The sequence below is a fragment of the Aethalodelphis obliquidens genome, unplaced genomic scaffold (genome assembly GCF_003676395.1).
Source record: "Aethalodelphis obliquidens isolate GAN/ISIS:26980383/991018 unplaced genomic scaffold, ASM367639v1 scaffold16, whole genome shotgun sequence".
In the NCBI taxonomy this organism is placed as follows: domain Eukaryota; kingdom Metazoa; phylum Chordata; class Mammalia; order Artiodactyla; family Delphinidae; genus Aethalodelphis; species Aethalodelphis obliquidens.
In genome coordinates, this window is record NW_020837960.1 from 25,928,067 (window position 1) to 25,953,777 (window position 25,711).

Below are 25,711 nucleotides of genomic sequence, written 5' to 3' on the forward strand. Positions count from 1 at the left end.
CGAACTCTCAACAACTGCACCACCAGGGAAGCCCTAAACTGCTTTTTTGAGATACAATTCACATACCATGCAATTCACCCTTATAAAGTATGTAACTTGATAGCTTTTAGTATATTCACAATTGTACATCTTTCACCACAATCAAATTTAGAACCTTTTCATTATCCCAGAAAGAAACTTTGCACCTGTTAGCAGGCATCCCTAACCTCTGCATCCACGGCATCCTCCTCCAGCCCTACATGACTAATCTACTTTCTGTCTCTACCGATTTGCCTATCCTGGACATTTGCTGTTATGAATAATGCTCCTATGAACGTTTGCATTCAAGTTTTTGTGTGGACATATATTTTCATTTCTCTTGGCTATATACCTAGAATTGGAATTACTGGATTATATAGTAATTCTAGATTTAAACGTCTGAGGAACTGCCAAACTGTTTCAGAAGCTGCTGTGCTGTTTTCCATTCCCACCAGCAGCGTATGAGGGTTCCAATTGCTCTGCATCCTCACCAACAGATAACTTGCTGTTGTCTGTCCTTTGGCTCATAGCCATCCTAGTGGGTATGAAGTGGTACAACCTACACTCATAACCCCTGTATCTAAACTCTTTATTAAGATCCTCACTAGATCTAATTCACAGCAGCATTAGAAAAAAAATCCCTTTAGATACTAAAGTTTTATAAAATCTAATAGAGCTGTGCGGACTTCCTCGGCATTCCAGTGGTTAAGACTCTGCGCTTCCAATGCAGGGGGCGCAAGTTGGATGCCAGGTCGGAAAACTAAGATCCCACAGGCCTGCCTCGTGGCCAAAAAAACAAAACAAAACACACACACACACACACACACACACACACACACACACACAGAGAAAAACTAATAGAGCTGTGTATTCTGGGAAATCCTCATTAGCAATAATTCTTTTAGTACATAATGGTGAACACTGTGTCACAGACACCTAAACCTGTATGGTTTAGTTGATTTTTTAAAAATTGATTCCTTTTTATAGTATGAATAAAAAAGATATCATTACTTAAAGTTCTGATGCCTGGAAATGTTAATATCGCCAACTCAATGCTATCGATCTCAAAAAGTAAAAAACCAGCTATATTTTACTGACAGAACAATATGCAGCCAATAGGTAAAAAAGAGAAAAAAAAAGTCTACAAATAAGATTCTACTGTACACCCTACTCCAAAGGTGATACGAATTTAAAAATGAACTTAAGTGCCTGAAACTCTATTACTTGGTTACGAAGCCCTTTATGAATTATTGAGGAAAAAGCGTAGGATTCTTTTACGTATGGGCGAGTGAACGGGTTCTCACCGTCCAGGTCAGTCACTCTAAGGAAGGCAGATGCTTCAAGCTGACAGCTCCTTAGTTCTCCTGCCCAAGACAGTACCTGCATAAACTGGAGAGAGGCCTCGAAGTCCTCCACCGGATACATCTTAATTCGAAAGAACTTCATCCCCATTATCAAGCTGATAATGCTTTGAACGACATACGGGCTCTGCTCTTTGTGCCGTAATTCTTTGAGCTCTGCCATAAATTTCTTCTTTACAGCAGGGAATCTAAGAAGAGAACGTGCGTGATTTATCAAATAATGGGTAGGAAAGTAACGGTAAAGTAGGTCCCCAGCATCTAAGAGTGACAGGGCACAGTGACGGGGACCTTCGAATCAGCTGAGGTACGATGGCTGTCATCTTGTAAAGGTTTTGATATTGAGGATATAGTAAAGAGTCCCATCTTCTCCTTTCTTCTCTTATTCTATCAGATGTTCAATGTCTCCTTCAGGCTAGGGAGAAAATCCAAGGTTATTTAGAGCCTCTCAAAATGGTTCAGCCCTTAAACTGAGCATGATGAAAAGCTCCATTTCCTCAGGCTTAGCAATTTCCCAGGTACTTACAGACCCCAAGGGCCTGAAGTATCCAACTGTGAGATGAGCAATAACATAGGAGGCCAGGTATTTCTGACGGTGACAGCAAATAACGCCAAGTAATATTCCTACATCCATTTCCACAGTTTTCTGTTGTTGCTTCTTTTATAGTTTTAGGTTAATGATTATTGAAAAAAATATTTTCAGGTTGAAGGAAAATCTAGTAATGGGAAAATTCAAATCATCTCTAAAAGCTCTCTAATCAAGTATGGGATTTTACAAATAAAAAGACACAGTCCCCAAGGAACTTAAGGTATTTATATTGTTTGAAAGTAAAATATTAATAATTAATAACATTAATTCCAACAACAACATTATCATAAAAAGTTTAAAAAGAGAATAGATCCTAAGAGGATGGAAAGTAGCAGGTTGTCAAAGTGCCTAAGGGTAAAGGAACATATACAAACAAGTCATCCAGACTATTTCTGAGATGGCTGGTTTGACTATTGGTTAAAAAAAGGAAAAACAAGGAAAGCATTCTAAGACTCATTGTATTTTGTTTCCTGAAACTATCAGCCTGAGTTTCTGCAAAGGATCAATTAGAAGCAAGGCATGATCACAGAGGGTAATTACGACTATAAAAGTTAAAGGCCAATTAATAAAATCCCAGAAGTTTGGAATCGCAACTTTTGACACCTCAAAGCAGAAATTTTAGGACATATAAGGGAGGTGGTAAACATACAGATATGGTGTCACCAAAAGGCAGTGCAAGAGGTGTAAGATTGGCAAGTTGGCTGTTGCGGGCTTCGTGAGAGCGGCAATTTTCTCGTTCTCGGTGGAATGCAGGAGGTTACATGGTGTTCATTTGGTAACAATTTGTTAAAGTTGTTTGTATTTTCTAAACAACTTATGGATTTTTCTTTATGTTTGCTGCATACAAAAGAAAAAGATTTTAAGAAGGCAATGGAGCAGAAAATAGGTAGTGAATGGAATGCGTTTCCATTTTATGAATGAAGAAACAGATTGGAAGGTCAAAGTGAAAAAGATGAGACTTTGTGATCTTCTGCTGTGAATTCCAGGAATGTCCACTATTTTGTAGCTGCCTTAGACAGTCATGAGCTGTGAAATGTAGTCCCTGTCTATTTAGAACAGTATACAGTTTAACTGGAAAGGTAAGACAATGTAGCATTGACCATGAGCCATGTGAATAATAGTAATAATTTTAATAAGAATAATAACCAGTATTATTATTTATGAGGTATGTTACCATGGGCCTGGGAATTTGCCTGGATCTCTCTGGTCCTTCAGGGAGGTTAAATGCCCCAGGCCAAATCACTTTCTCATATTTCACACTGTCCTTTATGTGAATAATACACCTGAAGAGGCTCCGGGGGCACTGGACAATGAAGGGGTTCTTTCCAGCTGGACAACGATTTCAGAGGTGATTTATGTTAGGGTAAAGGGTGAACAGAGGTTTTAGGTAGAGACAGATGAAGGACAGGAAGCAGAAATGGCATAGCAAAGAGAAGGAAGTGACACTTTCCATCAAGATTATAAAAATTTATAAAATCTATAAAAACTAGAGTTTTAAAAATTATATTTTACTTCAAATTATTTCCAAACAGTAAAAAAAAAAAAAAAAACAAAAAAAACTATGGCTTTAATTTTAAAATGTGAGACTTTACAAGAAAAAAGTAACTTTACAGGTTAGAGTTATATTGTTTTAAAGATCACATGATACTTAGAAAGTGTGTTTTTCTTTTCTAATCCGTGACTAAAACAAGGAGAGGGAGGAAAAGGCAGGTTATTTGTACACCTCACTATTTCAGTACTCTCACGAGTTAGTGGCTAAAAGTCTATTTATTTCTCATTTAAAAATAAATATAGCTATCTTTTACTTTAAAAAGTCCCACATGACATAAACATGTTATTTTAAAATAAAAATAATCCAAAAATCTATTTGCACTTAAAATCTATTTTCCCTTCAAATAATTTTAGGGAAAAATAAATTTCTTTTCAATGACCATGCCTAGAGTGTTTAGTATTCTTTAGTAAATACAGTAACTAAATGACTACTCAGTCTTCTGCTTTAAAATGTATAGTAGATATTATTTAAGTGAGAGTATAAGAATATATATATTAAAATTATATCACATAAAGAGAGAGCAGTTTTGGAATGAATCTTACAAGCAATCATTACTATTTAAATGAATATGTCAGATTTTAATCCAAAAAACTTACCTTAAAAAAATCTAATTTTAACTTAATTGACTTTGAAAAAGTCAAGACCCTGGGTGAATATCACTTAATAGCAAAAAAAAAAAAAAAAAAATTTTCCCTTAATGACAGGAATTGAGCGCATTATCACTAGTAAGATTAAAAACAGTGATTCTGCTAAAACTTAAAGACCAAACTAAATATCTAAAGTCAGAATGAAGAAGATATTTTAGTGCATTACCCCTGTGATCTAGATATAAAATCTAAAATTAGAATTGTTACATTACTCATTATTTTTAAAAAAAGATAACCATCCTATACCAAATAGGCATACATCCTTTTTTTCCCCCACTGAGAACAAAGGAAGCAGTAATTTTCTAAGGCGACAATAAAGTAATGGTCCTGGTGTACTTATGAGAAGGATGTAATGTGATAATTTGTAGCGTGACACCAGTTTAAGACTGTACTGTCTATCAATAAAGGTTAACTCTATACCGACTGGTTAAGAATTTATCAATGGGATTACTATATATTACTGCAATTACTGCAAGAAACCACTGGTGAAAGCGTTTTCTTGTGACTAAAAAGTACTAGAGCATTATCCAAACTGAGGCGTTCGTTGTAGCCTCCTATTGCAGAATTGAGACTAATACTGACATGAAAATTTTAAAAAGTCCTTGTTGGCAAGAAAACACTAGCTCAGTGGATAATCAATCAGACCTAATAAGGAAGTTCCTACAACCTTAGAATGTTGCTTTAATTATGACGTTGTCTCTCAATTCATTCTCAACCAACTGAAAATCAGTGTAGCTAAGGCAAGTCATTCTATAGTAACCGATATTGTTATGGACAGTTCACAAAACTAAGAAAAACACAAGAAGTCATTTCTGGCATATTAAACTTTCCAAATGATTGTATAAGAGAGTTAGGCTGGGGTAATTACAAAGGAATATGATGAGATTTCCAGGGTTTGACAAAGCAGCCAAAATACATACTAACAACTCATTTTTCTGATCTTTTCTAGGAATGAGGTAGAGACACATGAGTTAATTTGCCAGATAACTGCAGCTTATTCCTTCAAAAAGCCAATACTTTTATTATTTAATTGCAATGGAAATCTCTCCAAAACGCATTACACTTTTTTAAGTTTTTTAAGTGTTTCATGAACTACAATTATTACAATGGGCTATAATAAACGTACAATATATATTCTCATGCAAAATGGTCCAGGTAACTCTAATGTTTGGTTCTTACGTATGCTTTGGCCAGTTTCTCTTTCCTCTCTGTTGCTGTCAGTTTTTGAGCCTGATATTTCTCAGGGCGTCAGTGTATCTAAGTCTCTTCCATCTAGTACTGATGTTTTATGTGTTAGAAGAAAACAGGTAGTCAAGATGAATAGACAAACAGGGTTAAATAAATAAGTCACCTCAAGGAGTTTTTGGGGTCTGTTTCCTGAGTTCTTGACTATGTTTTGGCTAGCTAAAGGTGCTGAGTAAGTACTTTTTAAAAATTTTGTTTTGTGATAAATTGAGCGTTTCCACACTGCTAAGTTAGGAAATTCCATCTCTTGAAGATACAAATCTTTCTGAGGGTTGCAATTTCACAAAGATCAGGGCATCACTGTTGCTCCCAGCTGGGCTCTTGGCTTGGATCCACAGTATGTCTCTGGCTCACTCTGCCTAACCTAGAAATTCAGGATCTTGCCCGATGTGCCTCAGGGTTGAATAAGATGAAGATGGGTGAATAGGGTGTGACATCACTTTTGGAAGAAGTATATTATTGCTAAGAGTCTAATACCACTTTGTTCTAGCCTGCTAAGTAGTGTTATGGGCCAGATATATTTAGCAATGAGAATTTTCTGACTTGTTTCCATGACAGAGTCTGGGACATTTTTAGCTCAGCTGAATTAAGTAAGGTCTATAGTAAAGGCACATACTAGAATGGAATTTTCCCACTCATGGATGCTATATCGTAACCACCCACTCATGGAATATAGAAAACACAACTTTTAAAACTGATAAACTTCTTTGGAAAATTAAGCAGGAAGAAAAGTACTTTGGTTAGTTCATTTCTTTCTCGGATGCAATAGTCTGAAACTCATGGACTCTTGGTAGGATCTGGCCCAACTGCCAAGTGAAAAAGCTAAAGGAGATAACAAATTGGAGAAAGACTTGGTACTTGTCCTGGGGAGCTTCTTGTGAGGTTCAGAGACAGGGCACACACAGCATAAATAAACCCTAGTTTCTGGTAAGCTCACACCCTCCCCCCTCCTGAGAGTAGGGCTGGGTTGGTGCAGAAGAGGCACTCATGTTCTTATGGTGAACGATTCAGAGGTTCACTTACTTAGCTTGTGCCAACACTCCAATGACTTCTGCATACAGGTCTGCCACAATGTGCATATTGGCAGTGTTAGGACCAAGGTACCTAAATAACATACAATTAGACAAGTTAGGAATCCCCCCAGGTCATCTGAAAAGAGCAAACTTGATTTAGTTTTAAGTACCCAACTTCTTCAAATTCGAAGATGACAAATTACTTTACCCTTCTTTGTACTTAAAGTGCTTGAAAGCCAAGTTAATAACATCATGTATTAAACTGTCTATTACAGGATGAAGTGGAATCTGGAAAAAAAAAAAAAAAGATGGCTCAACTTGGAAGGGAATATTCAAGATCAAATCAGTAAGAGTACTCACAATGAACTACATATGGCCTTTAACAATCAATAAATGTAATTCATGACATAGTATTTGAAATTCATGAACAATTTAATAAACTTGACCTTAAAAACATAAGTAGATTTTAGATAAATAAATCTTATCTAAAGTAACATTAAATTAATGACCTACCTGTTTCAAAACTTCTATTAATACTAAAGAAAAAATAAAATCAATGGCGAGGTCCCGTCTTTCCATTAAATAATCTCGCTGCTGTTCATCACTGTAAAATTTAAAATATTCACATTAAATGGGCACTGAAAATATCCTCAGAGTGATGTAGTTCACCCAAAAATCTAGGACTCATCCCCAGTGGACTGCAAACCGATTTTGTTACGAAGAAACTGCAGCGGTAAATACACACTGAAGTTACTCCTGTGATCAGTCTGGTGCAGTGGACAGACACTGGATTTGAATATTTGACTTTATGTTTTAAATATCTAACCATGTCAACTTGGGTAGCTATTTGTGAGTATATAATTTCATCTTGTGGACTTTTCTAAGGTACCTTTCAACACAGGAAACCTCTCATCTGTAAAATGGAAACAAACATGATACAGGGCTCCGGTGCTAGAGGTAGACCCTGAGAGGATCTTGTGAAAAGAGTTAAACAACGGAAAGAAATAATATGATTACCCATGGAATCAGGACTGCAGTGGGAAGAGAAAGGATCAGCATTACATTTCGTTTCTCTTCCCCTGCCCCTTTCTTCTTGACCTTTTGCCACTTGAGATTTATGAGAGGAAGAAAGAAGGTGTCGGGGTGGGGGTGGAAGAGAGAAAGATTAAAAAGCAGATGGAAGAAGAGGTAGGAGGGGCAGAGTGGAGTCATTTGAACTTATTCCAAAGTCAGGGAGCAGAATTAGCACCGTCAGGAGGACAGAAATGTGAGTTCTTACCCCCTTCCCTTCATTTCCTGCTTCTCTAATGTACTGAGGACTAATTTGGAATTCAGCAACTGAAGTGACTGCAAAGTCCCTTAGCACAGAATACTGGTTAAGAGTGTTGGTTCTGGGGTGGTGGTGTGATGGACTGGGCGATTGGGATTGACATGTATGCACTGATGTGTATAAAACTGATGACTAATAAGAACCTGCTGTATAAAAAAATAAATTGAAAAAAAAAAGAGTGTTGGTTTTGGTGTAGAACAGTCCCGGGTGAAAATTATGCCTCTTCTACTTACCAGTAATTTTTTCATCTACAAAATGGAAATAATAATAGTAATTATAGTAAGGTTTGCTTGAGTATTAAGAGAAAACGTGTACTTAGTAGAGTCTCCCAAACATACAACTGCTCAGTACCTGCACATTAAATAAAAGCAATGAGAAAGGAGGACAGAATTTGGATTTGTCAGGCAGATATTTTCAAAATAAATCAAGACTATTTTAAACATGGAATGTTTTTCTATTCAGTCAAGAGGGAATGAGAGGAAAGCATATAAAAGATAGAAAAAAGAACTCTGGAGGAGCTCTGCAGCCTTGAGCAAGTCCAGTTAAGCCTGGTAGGTGACAGAGCAGGTCCAGGAGGGAAGCTGCAGCTTTAACTTTCAAGGGGAAATGTATGGACCGGGCAGGAACTCAATTCATTCAGGATCATTTACAAACAGTCCCTGCCAGGAGAAAGAGCAATGGACCAAACCATCCATCTGGAGCCCTTCAAGACCCACTAGAACTAGAAAGTGCTGCTGCCAGAGGAAGGGAGGAGAGGAAAACATATGGAGCTGCATTAAAAAGAGGGCGTCCACAAGTCTGACCCAGAAATTACATCATGGAGAAGAGAAACAGGAAGTCTGAAGACCACAGGGAGAGAAAACTCTCAGAGACGGCCAGCAGCAGTAGAGAGAAGAGGGCTGTAGTAGGGGGTCTCCAAAAGGGGCCAGAGGAACTCGAAAAAGTAGCAAAAAAATCTTGGTAGAAACAAAATTTTAAACTCCTGATTCTGTTTTATTTAATAAGCCAATTTATGCTTTCAAATAAAAGGAAGACATACATCTTTCCAATAATGAATCCAACTTTATTGCTGGTTTGAGGTCTAACTGCCAGGAGGAGCCAGGGGCATCTGACAAATTTATCTGGCAGTCAAAATGGTGATACTATACTAATCTTAGAAATCATAACCCAACAAACAGAACTACCATACGACCCAGCAATGCCACTACTGGGCATATACCCTGAGAAAACCATAATTCAAAAAGCGTCACGTACCAAAATGTGCATTGCAGCTCTATTTACAATAGCCAGGACGTGGAAGCAACCTAAGTGTCCATCATCGGATGAATGGATAAAGAAGATGTGGCACATATATACAATGGAATACTACTCAGCCATAAAAAGAAACGAAATTGAGGGGCTTCCCTGGTGGCACAGTGGTTGAGAGTCCGCCTGCCAATGCAGGGGACACAGGTTCGTGACCCGGTCCGGGAAGAACCCACATGCCATGGAGCAGCTGGCCCGTGAGCCATGGCTGCTGAGCCTGCGCTCCGCAACGGGAGAGGCCACAGCAGTGAGAGGCCCGTGTATCGCAAAAAAAAAAAAAAAGAAACAAAATTGAGTTATTTGTAGTAAGGTGGATGAGTCTGTCATACAGAGTGAAGTAAGTCAGAAAGACAAATACCGTATGCTAACACATATGTATGGAATCTAAGAAAAAAAAATGTCACGAAGAACCTAGGGGTAAGATAGGAATAAAGACACAGACCTACTAGAGAATGGACTTGAGGATGTGGGGAGGGGGAAGGGTAAGCTGTGACAAAGTGAGAGAGTGGCATGGACATATATACACTACCAAACGTAAAATAGATAGCTAGTGGGAAGCAGCCGCATAGCACAAGGAGATCAGCTCGGTGCTTTGTGACCACCTAGAGGGGTGGGATAGGGAGGGTGGGAGGGAGGGAGACGCAAGAGGGAAGAGATGTGGGAACATATGTAGATGTATAACTGATTCACTTTGTTATACAGCAGAAACTAACACACCATTGTAAAGCAATTATACTCCAATAAAGATGTTAAAAAAAAAAGACATCATAACCCAAATACACATCCATCACATTTGACTGTTTTCAGTTGCTTATGCTTCTTCCTTAAGTTCCCCTTTTCTTGTTTCTATTAAGAGAGACCCCCATTATTAGCTACATCATGTTCTAGAGACCCTCATTCTTTTGGCTTTGTCCCAAACACACAATCTCTCTCTCTTATTTTAAACTTTCAAGTGCTAACTAAAATGCAATTGAGTTGAATTTCACTGTCCCGATTCTCTGATCTCGGCAATTACTCTGATCTCCTGGAAATAATCAGTAATACAACCTAAAAAGCTCTTCTTTTCAATCCATAAAGAAATCAATTCATGAACAATCTAGTTTTAGTAACTAAATTCTGACCAAACAGGACAAAACTAAAACTCACTTAATTCAACTCACTAAAACTGCCCCACTCTCCACCCCTAGAAAGTTTTAGTATCTATTCATAAGTTAACATGAAATAGGAGGAAATACTAAAATGACACCATTAATTTATTAATCATACAGGCTGAACCATTTTCAGACACAGGATTGAAATTTTACCTTGAAATTTGATGCATTAAAAATATTTATGAGAGATTGCTAATTGGTATGGGGTTTCTTTTCGGGGTGATAAAAATATTCTTGAATTAGGCAGTGATGATGGCTGCACAACCTTGTAAATATACTAAAAACACTGAGTTACACACTTTAAAAGGACGCAGTTTATGGTATGTGAATTATATCTCCATTTAAAAAAGTTCTTCTTCAACTAAAATAATTATTCAATATGCAAAAGTTATTAATCTCTCCCCCAAACAAAATGATAAGTAAATGAATCTTGAATAAACTCAAGCATATTACAAAATGAAATTACAAGTTCAGATGAAATGTAATTTGGTAAAATAACAGGTCTTCAATTTCAAGAGAAGTTTACATATTTTTAAGTACTAGGAGTGTCAAAAAAATGAGAGGGATAAATCACTCACAAGTAGTATTTAATATCTGATTTTCTGAGTGATTAATTTCATTTATATTGTCTTTAAAAGCATTAAAAAATGTATAACCCATGTGGAGAAATCTAAGTGCTTTGAAAAATGTCGTTTTTTTTAAAGAAAGGTAAATGTATTAAACTTTCTTATATTTGCTACCTTGCTATAATAGGTTGATTTCAAACATATGAAATTATACATATTTACCTAAAATTCTGGGAGACATACATTCATTGGACAGAACGAGAATCTTAAGCTTTATGGCTGAAGAACTCATGTAGCAGCGAGTTCCACTTTTGAAATCCAATCAACAAAATTCTCAGTTAGAAGGGAAGTTAGAGATGGGGTGATCTGACTTCCCCCTTTGCTCACGAAAAGGCTGGGAACTGGGAAGCTGCTGGGGAGCTGGCCAAAGTCACACGGTTAATTAGTGGCAGCTCCATGACTACCTCTAAGGTCCAACCCAGCATCCTTTGCACTGCAGTACCCTGGGCACTCAAGGTTACAATCGCAGACCCAAATATCCGGGCAATGTCGTGCAGGGCCTGCTGCAGGCTTTCTGCCTTCAGGCGCAGACTGCAGGAGAGAGGGCCCAGGAGAGAAGCAGGCAAGAGGGTTACCTAGGGTCCTTGACACTGTCAAAATGAGGCCGTGTAAGAATTTTCAACCTCTGACAGCTGGCAGTGACAAATACTCCAAATGTGCCACCTGCTAGACAAGGTGGTGTTCATGTGTAAAGAGGCAGGAAGATCTAGAGGCCACCCAGCTCCCACTTTGATTTGTTTCAAGAAAGAAAAGAAAAGAAAGAAAGAAAGAGAAAGGAAAGAAAGAAAGAGAAAGGAAGGAAAGAAAGAAAGAGGAAGAAAGAAAGAAAAGAAAGAAAGAGAAAGAAGGAAAGAAAAAGAAAGTAAAAGAAAGAAAGAAAGGAAAGAAAAGAGAAAGAAAGGAAAGAGAGAAAAAGAAAGAAAGAGGGCTTCCCTGGTGGCGCAGTGGTTGAGAGTCCGCCTGCCGATGAAGGAGACACGGGTTCGTGCCCCGGTCCGGGAAGATCCCACATGCCGCGGAGCGACTGGGCCTGTGAGCCATGGCTGCTGAGCCTGCGCGTCCGGAGCCTGTGCTCCGCAACGGGAGAGGCCACAGCAGTGAGAGGCCCACGTACCACAAAAAAAAAAAAAAGAGAAAGAAAGACAGAAAAAACTATAATCCTCATAATCCTTACATAAGAGAAGTGTACCTTTTGGATTTATTGCTGGTTCTTGGTCTGTATTCATGTGATTCATCCTCAATGCCATTTTGCCTTTTATACCAGTCAAATAACGTACGTAGAATGGAAGGCAGGCAGTACTCAGAAAGGGAGCTCATGGAACTGATGACCTACAGAGAAAAGCAGGCAATTAAAAAGCTTTGGTGGCACTGCCAATTACCGAGAAACTTTTTATTTCACAAATAACTCCAAACCATAGTCACTACAAAATTTTCTTATTTATCACAGTCCTATCCTTAATAATCTTTAGTAGTACATTCCCAAGAACCCGTTTCTTCCTGTTGACAGATGTTCCTAATATAATAACTTTGTGGTTTAAGAAAGATAATTACTTTGACTCTCTTTCATTCTAGAAATCAGATGTTAATTGCATACAGGTTATTCATGGACGGCAAAGAAATTATTTTCCCACAGCATCTAAGAAGTACAGTGACTGGTACTACTTAGGTCCTCAAAAATGCTTGTTATATAAATAAATACATTAATTAATATGATTACCTTAATGGCTTAGGTGAAATAAGCAATTCTATCCCCCAAACAAATAACCCAAGTGGTAATGCAATGTATGGTTTTCTGCCAATAATCATTCATAAACTAATCTGAGTTGTGCCCCAAATTAGACTTAATGAATCAGTAGCAGTAATTTACTCTGTATTACATCAAAGGCAAACATCTCCCCTCTTTAAACAACAAACATACCTTTGATAGATGAGTTATTCTACTTTCCTTATTTTGGAAAGATTCCTGATCTTTTATTAAGTATCACTCCTCAACTGAACTTCAGTCCATATCTCATATTATAATACATGCAAAAATGAACTCAGAATGGGTCATAGACCTAAGTATAACACCTAAAACTATAAAACTTCTGAAGAAAACATAGGGGAAAAATCCTTGTGACTTTGGGGTAGGTGAGGATTTCTTAGGGATCAAACCAAAAGCAAATTCCATGAGAATTCGACATACTGAAAATCATCAAAATTAAAAGTTTAAGCTTTTAGAAGGATGCTGTTAAGTGACGAAAGGACCAGCCACAGACTGGGAGAAAATATTTGCAGAACACCTCTCTGAGAAAGGTCTTATAACCAGAATGTGTCAAAGTACAATGAGATAGGTTTTAATTACTTAATTAACAAACAGTACAGGTAAATCATAACACCCAGCACTGATGAGACAGGAATTTATCTCAAGTACATAATTAGAGATGAGTAAGAATGTCCAGGACAGCATTACTTATTATAGCAAAAAAAAGGAAACAAATGTCCTGCTCTAGGTAAATGCCTGAATCCAATGTGGAATTTGATGTAGGTTATCTATGAAACCGTTAAAAATCTCATTTCAAAGATATTTAATGCTATGAAAATGTTCATGATATGTTAAGTGAAAAAAGAGTGAAAACTCATTTAATTGCTATGATCCCAATTTGATAGAGACCCAAATAAGACCAGAAGAAAATATACCAACATATTGAGGGTACATATTGCAATCAGGAGAGATCTCAGGAGAGAGATCACCAGGGACAGGGTGAGTGGGAGTTTAAAAAAAATGAAGGTAGGATTTTACCTGGGCCTTTTTAAAAGAAAGGGTAGAAATCTGAAATGAGAGTCAAGAAAGAAACTAAGCAAGGAGCCTAAGCAGGAAATCCTACCGTCATGAAGTTGCAAAATAACTGTTTGTTGATAATGATTATGTGATTAATGAAGGTTTTGAAGGAACTGAAAGAAGAAATATCTGACTGATGTAGGGACTTTGGTTCACCAGAGTGGAGGGAAATAATGTTGAAAATTTTAAGTTGGAACTAAATCATTAAAGGTACTTTTAATGCCGGTCTAAACAATTTCAGTTTTCTTCTCTAGAAAATGAGAAGCCCCTAAAGGTTTCTGAGTAGGATACTCAGCCCATGAAAATGGTGTTTGGGGAGGTTTAGTCTAGCAGTGACGTGTAGGCTGGACCGAAGTGGTTTGCAAACAGAGGCAGTTAAGAGAATACACAACACATGCTTGAATCTAATGAGGTTATTACTGCAACGGTTCCAGGAGCGCAGGGCTCAGAGCCTGAGCTGGGGAGGTGGCAGAAGAAACGGAAAACGTTAGTTAACTTGAAATATTTCTGTAGTTAAGCAGGCTAGGCTTAACTTCCTTTTACAAAAGCAGGAAACTAGAGCAATGAAAGCGCAAGTGCTTCATGTCAACAGGACTTTCCACTGTCACCTTTAAAACAAGCCCTAAGATTGAGTAAAGCAATGATTGCCTTCTTTCTCAGATTCTATTTCTTGATAGCTTATTTCATGCTCTCTCTCTTATAATTATGGTTATAGGTACATAAGACAAAATTGTGCGTTATCTTTAGTTATGGGTTAAGTTAAAAAAAATAAACAGGCTATTGCATTTAGTCTGCCTGGTGAACCTAGTCACCGTTATAGGGTTCTGTAATTTAAAAATATCTAATTATTTTTTTTTAAAAAAAGAGCCCTCCCCTCCAGGCTGTAACATCCACAGGCACAACAAATTTTCCTGCTCTTCCTTTGGATATAACAGCAACGAATTTTTGGAGGAAAGACGACTATGGTGTGCCAAGGGGGTAATTTCCTAGTTCTCTCTAAAGTTACCCCAGGTAATTGCCTACCTCTCTAAAGTTATCCAGAAAGGATATTTCTTCAAGTTGTCATCATCTAAAATATTTTGAATTGGGAAACAAAGAGGGTTCCTCCCACATGGGAAACGGGATCAGAATTCAGAGTCCCTGACCAAGGGTTAATTCTGTCTTAATTACTGAATAGATAGTAAAATCCCAAAGCCACTACAATTATATTTCAGTAATTTAAAAATACTTGTGCAAGTCTGGATGAGAATTAAGGAGACATGATGACTAAATGTACTGTGGCATCCTCGATGGTATCCTGGAACAGAAGACACATATCAGGGAAAAACAAATGAAACACAAAGGAAGTATAGAATTTAGTTCATAATAATGTACTGATATTGGTTTCTTAGTTATGACAAATGTACCCTGGTAATGTAAGATGTTAATAGGAAAAACTGGGTACGGGGTATATGACAACTGTCTGTACTATCTTTGCAACTTTTCCGTAAATCCAAAACTACTCTAAAATAAAATGTTTATTTAAAAAACATTACAGAATATTGAATAGAGTTCCCAATATTCTATAATAACCTAAATGGGAAAAGAATTTGAAAAACATTCGGATACATACATGCATATGTATAACTGAATTACTTTGCTGTACACCTGAAACTAATACAACATTGTTAATCAACTATACTCCAATATAAAATAAAAATTAAAAAAAATTTCTGTGTGACATTTACAAGTTCCTTTATTTACTTCAGACCCATAAAGGTGATATAAACCTGTGTTTGACTCCTATAAACCTCTCTGGGTAGAGCATTCTCTAACAGCATTCAGCTACTTCACTTAGGTGTAACCCACATTCTCCATAGAGAACGTCAAGAGTGTTCTTCAAATCTCAGCTGTAATAATTTTTTTCTAGCCATTAAAAAGTCATCCCGAAGCCATTCTTGGTATTATATCTATTGGGCATGCTTTCCATGGCAAATACACTGAGACCATCTTAGAAGAGATGAAAGGTCAGCAGGGGGTGGATGTGCATGTTTTTTCCATCTCTCTGTTAACTGCCCTTTTGAGTTCAGACTTTCAGGAAGGAAGGGTGGAATTTGCAAAGACCTGGCCCTCAAAGCTCAGGAAGGGAGGAAGGTCTAGCTGGCTTCTTGGTTACTCAGTTCCTTCATTTATGGGAAGCAGAGCCAATGGTGAGATGAATTCTAGCTCTGTGCCGCTGTGCAAGGGGAGGCCCATTTACAAAGATGTTCTTGTTGCATTTAAATGATCATATTCTTCCATCACAGATGAGCTAGGTACTGTGCAGCTTGAGGAGATGAAGCTCACAGAATCACAGAACTATTTCATACTGGTGTTTTCTTTTGGAGGGGTGATAGAGGGGAATACTAAATGTACTTTGCAAATGTTTTCTCAACATTTATTTTGGCGTTTTATATATAAATAGGCTAAAAGAAACTGTCCATTATGCTGTATCTAAGACATTAACTTTTCATAAGCATTTTATTATACTGGCTGAATGCAAAGAAGGAAACTTCACACATAAATATTTGAATAATTACTCAGTGGAGTCATTCCATATTTTACAGTAATAAGGCTGACTTGTCATGAGTGGTGTATTTAACGAATAATTTTACAGTAACTTCACTGATGGCTTAATTTCTCAAACTAGTTCAGGTGGCCAAGCACCTGGGCGCCAGGGTACTCTCTGTGTACCTGATCTATTATAGCAATTCAGAGGCAATTTTTTTTTTTTTTACTCGATCACATTTCATACTATTGCTAGCTTACAGTATTCGATGAGTGATGATAGACACTGCAGGCTTAAGAATAATTTACTATAAAAACTTAAAATTATAAAAATGTATATGTTAAATATGATTTTCTTGCAAATTAGGAAAAGGTCTTCATTATTACCTTCTTGGTCCATTTTATGGAACTCACTGTTCCACTGGAGAATAAGAAACACTGAATAACACTAATGTGAATCCAATGCTACCTAATTTGTTTTTTACTCTCTTAATTGCTTATATTTTTCACTTATATATTTTAAATAGATTTTCATTGAATTGAAGCATTAGAATCAATGTTAAAGCACTAGAATTTCACCTGCCTCCTTCTTCAGGAAAATATTACTACCCAAGAGGATAAAAAGTTATTTTAGTTCTATTATAGACTTATAATAGATTCATTTTACCATGTGTTTCCTGTTTATAGATAGCGTTTTTAACACATTAAGAAACTAAGGTGCCACAAAAGGACATAAACATATACCATCTAGAAGAGAATCCCAAAAGAAGTTACTTAGAATGTATGAGCAAATTATCTTTAATTTAAAGAATAGGTCACACTGAATTGCAAATAGCTGCAACTTAATGTTCTCAGAACAGCGTATCTGAAGCCTGATCTCCAAAAGCCACATTTTCATAATTTCATCAGCGTACTGGGAAGATCAGGCAGGTTTGGGGTTCAAGTTCCAACTCTGCCCTTTATTGGCTGTATGAGCTTGGCCACGTTGCTGTTTCTTTGAAGCTCTGTTTTCAGCTATAAAACAGGACTTAAGAATACTTCCCTCACTGGGCTTTTATGGAGACTAAAGGAGAAACTCTCAAGTGTGGGACATATAACAGACCTTCAAAAGTGTCTGTTTCTTTTTTCCCCTCTTCCATTTCCAAATATTGAAACTGAAGCACAGACACCAAATATTTTGACTTTGATAAGATCACAGGCTAGGTTAATGACAGAACGAATGACAGACGTTGACGACAGATGTTATCAGAGCTGATAAATGTTGCTTTTAGGTACAGAGTCAGCCCTCTGTATCCGCAGATTCAACCAATCACAAATCAAAAACATTCAGAAAATTAAAATGCCACAAGCTCCAAAAAGCAAAACTTGAGTTTGCCGCTCTCTGGCAATGACTTACACACCATTATATTGTATCTAAAACTATTTACATATCATTTACATTGCAATGGGTATTATAAGTAATCTAGAGATGATTTAAAGCATATGGGAGGATGTGTGTAGGTTATATGCAAACGCTACACCGTTTTATATAAGGGCCTTGAGCATCTGTGGATTTTGGCATCCATGTAGGTCAGAGGCCCTGGAACCAATGCCCCGTGGACACCCTGGACAACCGCAGTGGGAAAAAATTAAGACCCACCTATCTCGTACCCAAGCACAAACTACCAAGGCCTCCATTAGAACCTTTCTGCTTAGTCTGTATTCCCAAACTAAGCCAACTTTTCTGGCCCCAGCAGATGTAAACACAGTGCCTTCCAGATGCTTACTGTAGAGGCCTCTGAGCAACGCCTGTCCTACATCAGCTCCTTAAGAGAAAGACAGCAACACTGGACGCCCCGAGTTTGCTGCCGGCACACCTGGCTCTAAAGCAAATGGGAAAGGACACCGAGAAGGTAACTATTCTGCAACCGCAATCAATCTGTTGAAGAAAAACCAGTGCCTGTAAGTCCTGACTCATCTACAAGTCTGGCTCTCAGGAACCTCCAGCATCCTGAAAAAGGTGTCGAGCCCAAATGTAAGTGAAGAACGAACACACACACACACACACACACACACACACATAAATGAGCAAACCAAACCAAACAAAAATGAACACATAGATACTGAAGAGGCAACGGGGAGGGTGAAAAGGGTACAGGGAGTTAGCTGTATGGTGACAGATGGAAACTAAACTTTGGTGGTGAGCACGCTGTAGTGAATACAGAAGTCGAATTATAATATTGAACACGGGAAACATATACTGTTATAAGCCAGTTTATAAAAAAAAAAAAAAGAAGAATGGATACAAGCCTTGGCAGAAAGGCACAGCATTACGCTCTCGGATTTCATGCAGCTCTCGGATTTCTCGTATTTCCGTAAACACATCCAGCCCTCTTTGACCCCACTCTCCCCTCTCTGACCCACTGACGGGTCCCTCTTCTGGCCAACTGCTCAATCAGCCATGGACTGGAGACGCTTCCTCTTTCTGCCTCACTTCTTCACTCCTGAGACCTGATTTCTACTCTTGCTACAGTACCGACACTTTTCTATAAAAGATCAGAAAGGACAAACCCACGACCAGCCAATGGCTTTCCTGCAATCATTTCCCTTGAAGTCTCCTGAGCACATGACAACATTTATCAGATTCTGCTGGAAATGCTTTCCTCCATTCTGCGATGCTGCCATCTCCCATGTGGTTATTTAAACACCACCAAAGCACAGTAAAGCAATGCACCTGTGAAAAGAAGGGGCTGGATTCTAATCCTGCTTGTTCTGGCACAAGCCCCTTTGGGGAGTAATCATACTTTCCTACGCAAAAAAGAAGTAACTTCCACTTACTCTATGAGACTGTTTTAAGAAACAAAGTTGGAGCAATACTTCAAATAGAAGCACATCGTGCAGTGTACAATTGTTTGTATCCTTTAATTTACTGCATGTTCATGCCACCATTAGATGTAAGCAAAGGTCTAAAAGCCAAGGGGCAGAGAAAACAGGCAAGAAGCATATGTAGCTGGAAGGTATGTGAAATAAGAAAGATTCACTACTCAAGCAAGATTACTTTACTCAAGCAAGACTTTTCATCTGTGTGTAAATGTATCTAGGGACTGTCATTAGTACATGCTGTACCAGGTAAGGCTTCCGTACTCCCTCAGGTGAGGGTTATTTTGGAGAGGTGTTTTTCACTTTTTAAAATGGGTTAACTTGATATGTGAGCTGCATTTGGTCACCATCTACTCAGGTCCACACACATCACAGGTTAGCGGTTGTTTCATTGGAAAATCCAAAATACAATGCCTTGGCCTTTACGTTTTAAAAGAATATCTGTAAACTTTGATAACAGAGGAAAGTCACTTGAAGTTAAAACAGGGAGCTCCGTGCCCTTCGCTCACAGGGTGCTCTGCACAGATCACAGATAGGGAGCTCATCACTGGTACCATGACTGTGTCCTGGTATAATGCTTTTTCATTTAAATGTTGCCAATCATGACCAGCCACTATAACTTGGCTGTGAAAGTAAGTCTCTTAAACTATTTAACATTAATCCAGCAATCTGAAAGTGTATTCTACATGGCAATGAGTAATAGCCACTGCACAAAAGGCTTTCTCAAAGCTGGCTTCCCATGCGCTCCTAACCTCTCATTCTTCCGTGAGGGTCCCTGCACAGGCTGCCGTCTTGGGCCACCCCTGCCCTGGGAAGATGCATCTTCTTAGGCTTCTCTCACTTTTTTGGGCGCTCCTTTTCTGGGCTTTCTTTTGTGGATCTCACTTTCTGGTCCTAAATGAACTACGTTTTCCTATGATATGCCTCACCCACTTTCTCTACCCTAATCTTTCAGTGTTTGTTGGGTGATCATATAAATGAATGAGCCCTGGTTATTTCTCCTGAGGTATTTTACCCGCACTGAAAATTCAGTACGTGTAAAACTAATTTATCCCCTCTCCCCAAGCACTGCAGTCCTCTGAAAAACTCCTTATCCACAGAAAACAGTCCAGACTCCTCAGTATGACTCCCACGGTCACGGGAGCAATGGGCTCCAGTCGGCCTTCCCAGCTTCCTCCCAGCCACTCCCCAGAACTCTGCTCTTCTCTCCTTCAATTCCTTTGTCCACTCGGCTCTACCTGTCTGGCACGACCCAGCCCGTCTTGTCCATCTGGATAGCAGATATCTTTAGTATGTCCCTGCTTCCTATGACACTCCCCCCCGCCCCACCTTTCTAGCATCCTTAACTACTCCCTTACCTGAGTTCCCACAGCACTTGAACTGTACCTTCTTATTATATTTACATCAGAGTACTATTTGTTTAGGTATCTGTCTTCCTCCTGGGACTGAGAATTTCTGGAGAGCAGAAACTCTTGCTTACTGCTTTGTAACCCCAGCACCTTGCACAGACCTTGGCATGATTCAGGTGCTCAACGTTTGTTAAACTGAATGGAAATGGCTCCAAATCATGGCTGAAAACTGCAGTTACCTTTTGTTTCTCCTTCTCTCAACCAATATTGATTCTTCTTACATAATGTTGCTTATAGTCATTCTTTCTTTCTAGTTCCACCTTCTCCATTTTAGCCTCAAATCTTTATTGATGCCCCAACTCCCAAAATGCCTCCAAACTTTAAGGATGTCTCCAGTCGGGGTTTAACATCAAGGCTGCACTTTGATCTCTTTGATACTGGCAGGTAGAGGATACGGCCCCACCCGCTGGCATCAACGTCTTCCACAGTCTGACCCCTTCCTACCTGGAATGCAGGGACCACATTCTTACATCTCTTTGTCCCACACAGGGCTTTGTTGTATATGCACACACACATACATACACACACGCTCTCACTCACCTAATAAATGTTTGCTAAAATAACTTTATTACCCGGACAATTTTTCATTTATTTTGCTTTCTAAGTGCTGAGGGTTAATTTAGGCATTTAAAATAAATTAGGGGCAGTGTACATTTTCAAAAAGCTGTTGGAAATCTCATCACCTTTGTTAATTCTCATTACCGTATGACTTTCTCACCAGCAGGAACTGAGAGCCCTCCCTGGCTCCCTAGTATAGGGCAAAGCTTGCTCTCGGGTTCACAGCACACCTGCTTCTTCCACTGTGAGCTTCCTTACTAGACTGAGGTTATAATTTATCTGATTTACATCTTTCTTCTTTGTCTCTCACACTAGACTGGGGGCCTCTCCAGGGCTGGCACTATGTTTCCTTCATGTTTATTTCCACAACCTGGCCTAATGTTTGGCACATGGCTGCCACAAGGTAGGTACCGTGTAAGAATGGGTCAAGTTCACATTCATAACATTTGTAAAAGTGAAATTCTGGGAATTAGGGTACAAATTCCTAGCTCTCCAATATACAAAGTAGTCACTGGTACAGTTCTTCTCCCACTAACAGTGAGCTTCAAAAAATTAATCCTGTTTGGACATCTTGTCATTTATGAAACAAGAGGGTTTTTTTTTTTAACCAAGTCTATTCTATACATGTTTAGATTGTAATTAGGTTAATTAAGAGATATTAAACCAACAGTTAATGAAACTGAAAAGCAACAGAAAACTTAAGGAAACACAAAGCTTTAACCTCTAAATATACGTTTTAAAATTCAAACTGGAAAACTGACAAATTTTCAGAGATTTCCACAGTGAAAAAAAAGAGGCAGAGAATTGTACATAATACTCTTTACTGGGAATTTTGACAAAAAAATAGGCTACATAATATCTAGTAGAGCCAGGTAATACCCAATATCCACTCTTCTCTTCTTCCTTAGTTATAAAATACCTCATTTTTAGATGGACACATGGTTGGCCAAAATAAAATTTCCTCATCTTTCTTATAGGTATATGTGGCTGTGTGATTAAGATCTAGTCAACTGGACATAAGCAGAAGTAGCGTGTGCATTGTAAGGATGTTCTGGTTTTTTTTTTTTCTGTGATTCTTTTTCCATTTCACCTTCCTGCTGCCTGGAGCACAGATGTAAAAGCTGAGCTCCAGAAGCCACAGTGGACCATGAGATGACCTTGGGAATGTAAGCCATACACAGGAAAACAAAAATATAAAGATACAGGACTGATTTTCTTTGTACTTCTTCAATGTGAGAGAGAAATAAACTTTTATCTTGTTAAAGCCACTGTTATTTTATGTGCCATTTGCCGCCAAACCTAATCTTAACTGATATGGGATCTTAGGTCCATTACCTCTTGAAAACTCCCCTCTAAATTCTCACCAACTTAGTTTTTAAAAATATAAGCATGTTACAGAGTAAAAAGCACAGGCTTTATAGTTAGAACATATGGATTCCAGTCTCGGTCCCTTCAGGCTTTAGTCATATAATATAAGGCAACCTCTCCAGGACTCATTTCCATTAGCTGTAACATAGAGATGATGATGAGACCTTCTTCTTGGGCTTGTTGGAAGGGTTGAGTAATGTCAGGTGACACGATACGTGAGAAGGGGTTTGGTAAGGCACTTCCCCGGTGTTCCAGTGGTTAAGACTCTGCGCTTCCACTGCAGGGGGGCACAGGTTCGATCCCTGCTCAGGGAACTAAGATCCCACATGCCGCGCAGTGTGACCAAAATAATAAAAATGATAATATAAAAGAATTAAGAAGAGGCTTGGTTAATTATAAAGTATTACATGATTCTTGTTATTTTGTTTTTGCTTCTATTTCTAACAGGAGAAAAATGAATCCTGGGCTTGGCAAGTGGAGGATTAAACAGGGCCACCCAGGATCAGGCACTGGAAGTGAAGCCCAGCTCTCTTCAGCCTATCACTCATGCCAGGGACATTTAAAAGGGAGAAATTGATAAAAATATTCTCTAAACAGGGACCAGTTGTCCGTTGTCCAAAGGATGCACTTAGCATAGTGCCTCCCCTATGGTAAGTACTAAATAAATGTCACTTCTGTGGGTACCACTGCTCCCGGGAGTAGAGCAATGGAGTCTATAGCTCCAAGGAGGTGTCACCAGCGTGTTCTTCTCCCGTAGATGGACCTGAGTGACCCCAGAATAACATCCTCCTGCTTGGAATCAGAATAAGGAGAATTACAGAATTTGGACCTTTGATATCAAAACCCTAAGAGAGCTTGATACCTTCACGGCCTTGCCAATAGAACCACAATTCTTATAATTTGCTGTTGAAACAGTGGACGGGCACTTTCAAAGGTGACTTGGCTGACTTTCTTTTTCACTGAATCCACAGAGGGACCAACTTCAGTCACATTTCCTTCTGGCCTGGGGATCTTGCTATCTCTTTAAAATGAGACCAACTTCGTAGGTTGTCTTCTCTCATGGTTCACGCATACATTTATGATTTTACAATCAGAGGATAATTTCATGTGCTTTATTTGAAAGTCCTCAGTGACCAACTCACTACTGGTTCACCCCTAAAGTGTCTTTAATACACAGAGATGTGTTACAAGCAGTGGTTCTCAAGCATCAGTGTGGGTGGGGGTCACCTGGAGATCTCGTTAAGCTGCAGAATCTGACTCAGTATATCAAGGCAGGGCAGTGATTCTGCATTTCAACATTTTGAGCAGCAAGGTTAAAAGTATTATAGCTAATTAAGTGGCAAAGTTGGGATTTAAACCCCAAAGTCGATCTCTTTCCCACAATGCTGAAATGCAGAAATAGAGTGCTGAATAATAAATGAGACATGGTGTCAAAGCCAAATTATTTGGGATAACTATTATACGTAATGTTAAAATGCCAAAGTACCATTCTCCCAGAGGAAAAAGAAAGACGCACACGAAGCAGGAGAAAAAGAAAACACAAATTTTTTGAGGAAAGGACAGTGATAATCTAAGAGGAAAGAGACAAAATAAAATAGAGTGAAAACTTATGGAAGACAGATAATATTTACGTTCTTAAGGAGAACGGAAAGAGCCACACTTGCCACATTTCAAAAATAACGACCCCAAACATTCACCCCAGGTCCCTGACCTCCCAAGCGGGACCAGGTAACAGCAACTAAGGATAATAGGAGGAGAGAAGTCAGCTCCATGGCACAGAGAGACGAAGCCCATACTCCATTCCACCAGCGTTCCAGAGAACAGCCAGCTCTGCCAGCAACAGAGCGCAAAGCCAGGGCCGCACCAGCCTTCCAAGTCCTGCCGTGACAGCAAACTTGTGAGGTCTCCCTCAGCCAACAGTTTATAAAATAGAGAATGGAGGATTCTGTCTCTATAGTCAGGCCTTCACATTTCTGGATGGAACAAGTCTGAACTTTAACAGCCAAAGCATTTCCTCTTGATTCCACATTAAAGGCAATTTCAAAGCACTGCAGAGAGCGTAGTCTCTGTGTGTTCTCCATAAGACAATACAAAAATCCCACTGTGTTAGATCAGGCCATGGCGCATCCCGTGGGATTCTGCCTCTGCTACTGGCACCAAATGAGGTTTATAAAGAAGAACACGCTGTCCTCTTTGTCATTAAATGCAGACGTTTAGGAAACACCACAAACACATTTCCGACCTCCTCTGATGTCCTGTTATCCATCATTCTAAACACACCTAGAGCCCTCCTGAAGTGACTCAACCAGGATTGATAAGATTCTAGTTTCCTATGTTTATTACCTGCTGTTTAGAGTTGGAAGTCCTTTTACTAGTCCTGATCTATTTTCAAAGGACCTCCTTTGTATTTATTCTGTCTTAAACTGTTTTCTTCATGTATCACTTTATTAGAATCTAAGTTGCTATGCTGTTTTATAATTATTGCTTAGGTGGTCTCTCTCTCTCACAGGATTGCTAAAATTGGTCCTAGGTTTTGTATCACCAGAGCCTATTGCTGTGTCAAGCATATAGCTGGCATTCAACGAAACGCTGGTTAAAATATAAGAAAGCTCTAGGGCAGAGATCTGATCGTCATATGATACCATTTATTCAGAAGAATCTCAATAAGGTTTTGAATGGAAATTCCTTTATCTTTTCTGGTAACCAAAGACTGATGACCTCCTCATCTTAAATTTCAACACTTCAGTTCTTTCCAATTAAAACCAACAAACATTTACTAAACATCTACTACAAGCTGTCACTGTCAAAGCTGCAGGACACAGTTCCTAAGATCACACTCCTGTATCCTCTTTGACGAAGTTCATCAATACACCATAGTAAGCATTCAGCCCTTGCCTCTGTACATCTTCAAACAAATAAAAAGCAGTATATAACATATATTACATACTTGATCAAATTGGGGGTCTTCTCCACGTTGTAGAGATTTTGTCAATGGCTTTTCCTAGAAAGAAACACAGGCAAGAAAAATTACTAGAGGCTTTTAAATATTACAAAAGAAATGTCATTATTATTAAAATTGTCTCATCTATTTCTCCCTTTATGGGATGAAGAGACGCCAGTTTTCAAATATGTGAGAAACTCTTCCTTACTATTCAAACCTTAAAGTATAGTGTTTGATCATCACCACCAGGATTTTTACTATTCATCTTCACACATTTGACCAAGACATTCAAATCTGATGCTATAAGTGATCCTGTGTTTTCAAAGGAAACCACATAATAAAACCTAGGGAATTTGTTTGAAATTTCATTACCTATCTTGGGACTTGACAGATAA

The 25,711-nt window shown here is 38.6% G+C and overlaps 1 protein-coding gene across 5 annotated transcripts in view; it reads right to left on the minus strand.

Annotated features, from left to right (window-relative positions):
- The window catches only part of FRY (FRY microtubule binding protein), a 425,952-nt gene that overhangs the window by 154,418 nt on the left and 245,823 nt on the right, over nt 1-25,711 (minus strand). For all 5 annotated transcript variants that reach the window (XM_027116557.1, XM_027116555.1, XM_027116558.1 and 2 more), the window contains 6 exons: nt 25,323-25,376; nt 12,024-12,163; nt 6,936-7,026; nt 6,631-6,710; nt 6,433-6,513; nt 1,399-1,567 (listed from right to left, as the gene is read on the minus strand). In XM_027116557.1, the coding sequence (XP_026972358.1) occupies nt 1,399-1,567; nt 6,433-6,513; nt 6,631-6,710; nt 6,936-7,026; nt 12,024-12,163; nt 25,323-25,376 (615 nt within the window). The remainder of the gene's footprint in view (nt 1-1,398; nt 1,568-6,432; nt 6,514-6,630; nt 6,711-6,935; nt 7,027-12,023; nt 12,164-25,322; nt 25,377-25,711) is intronic.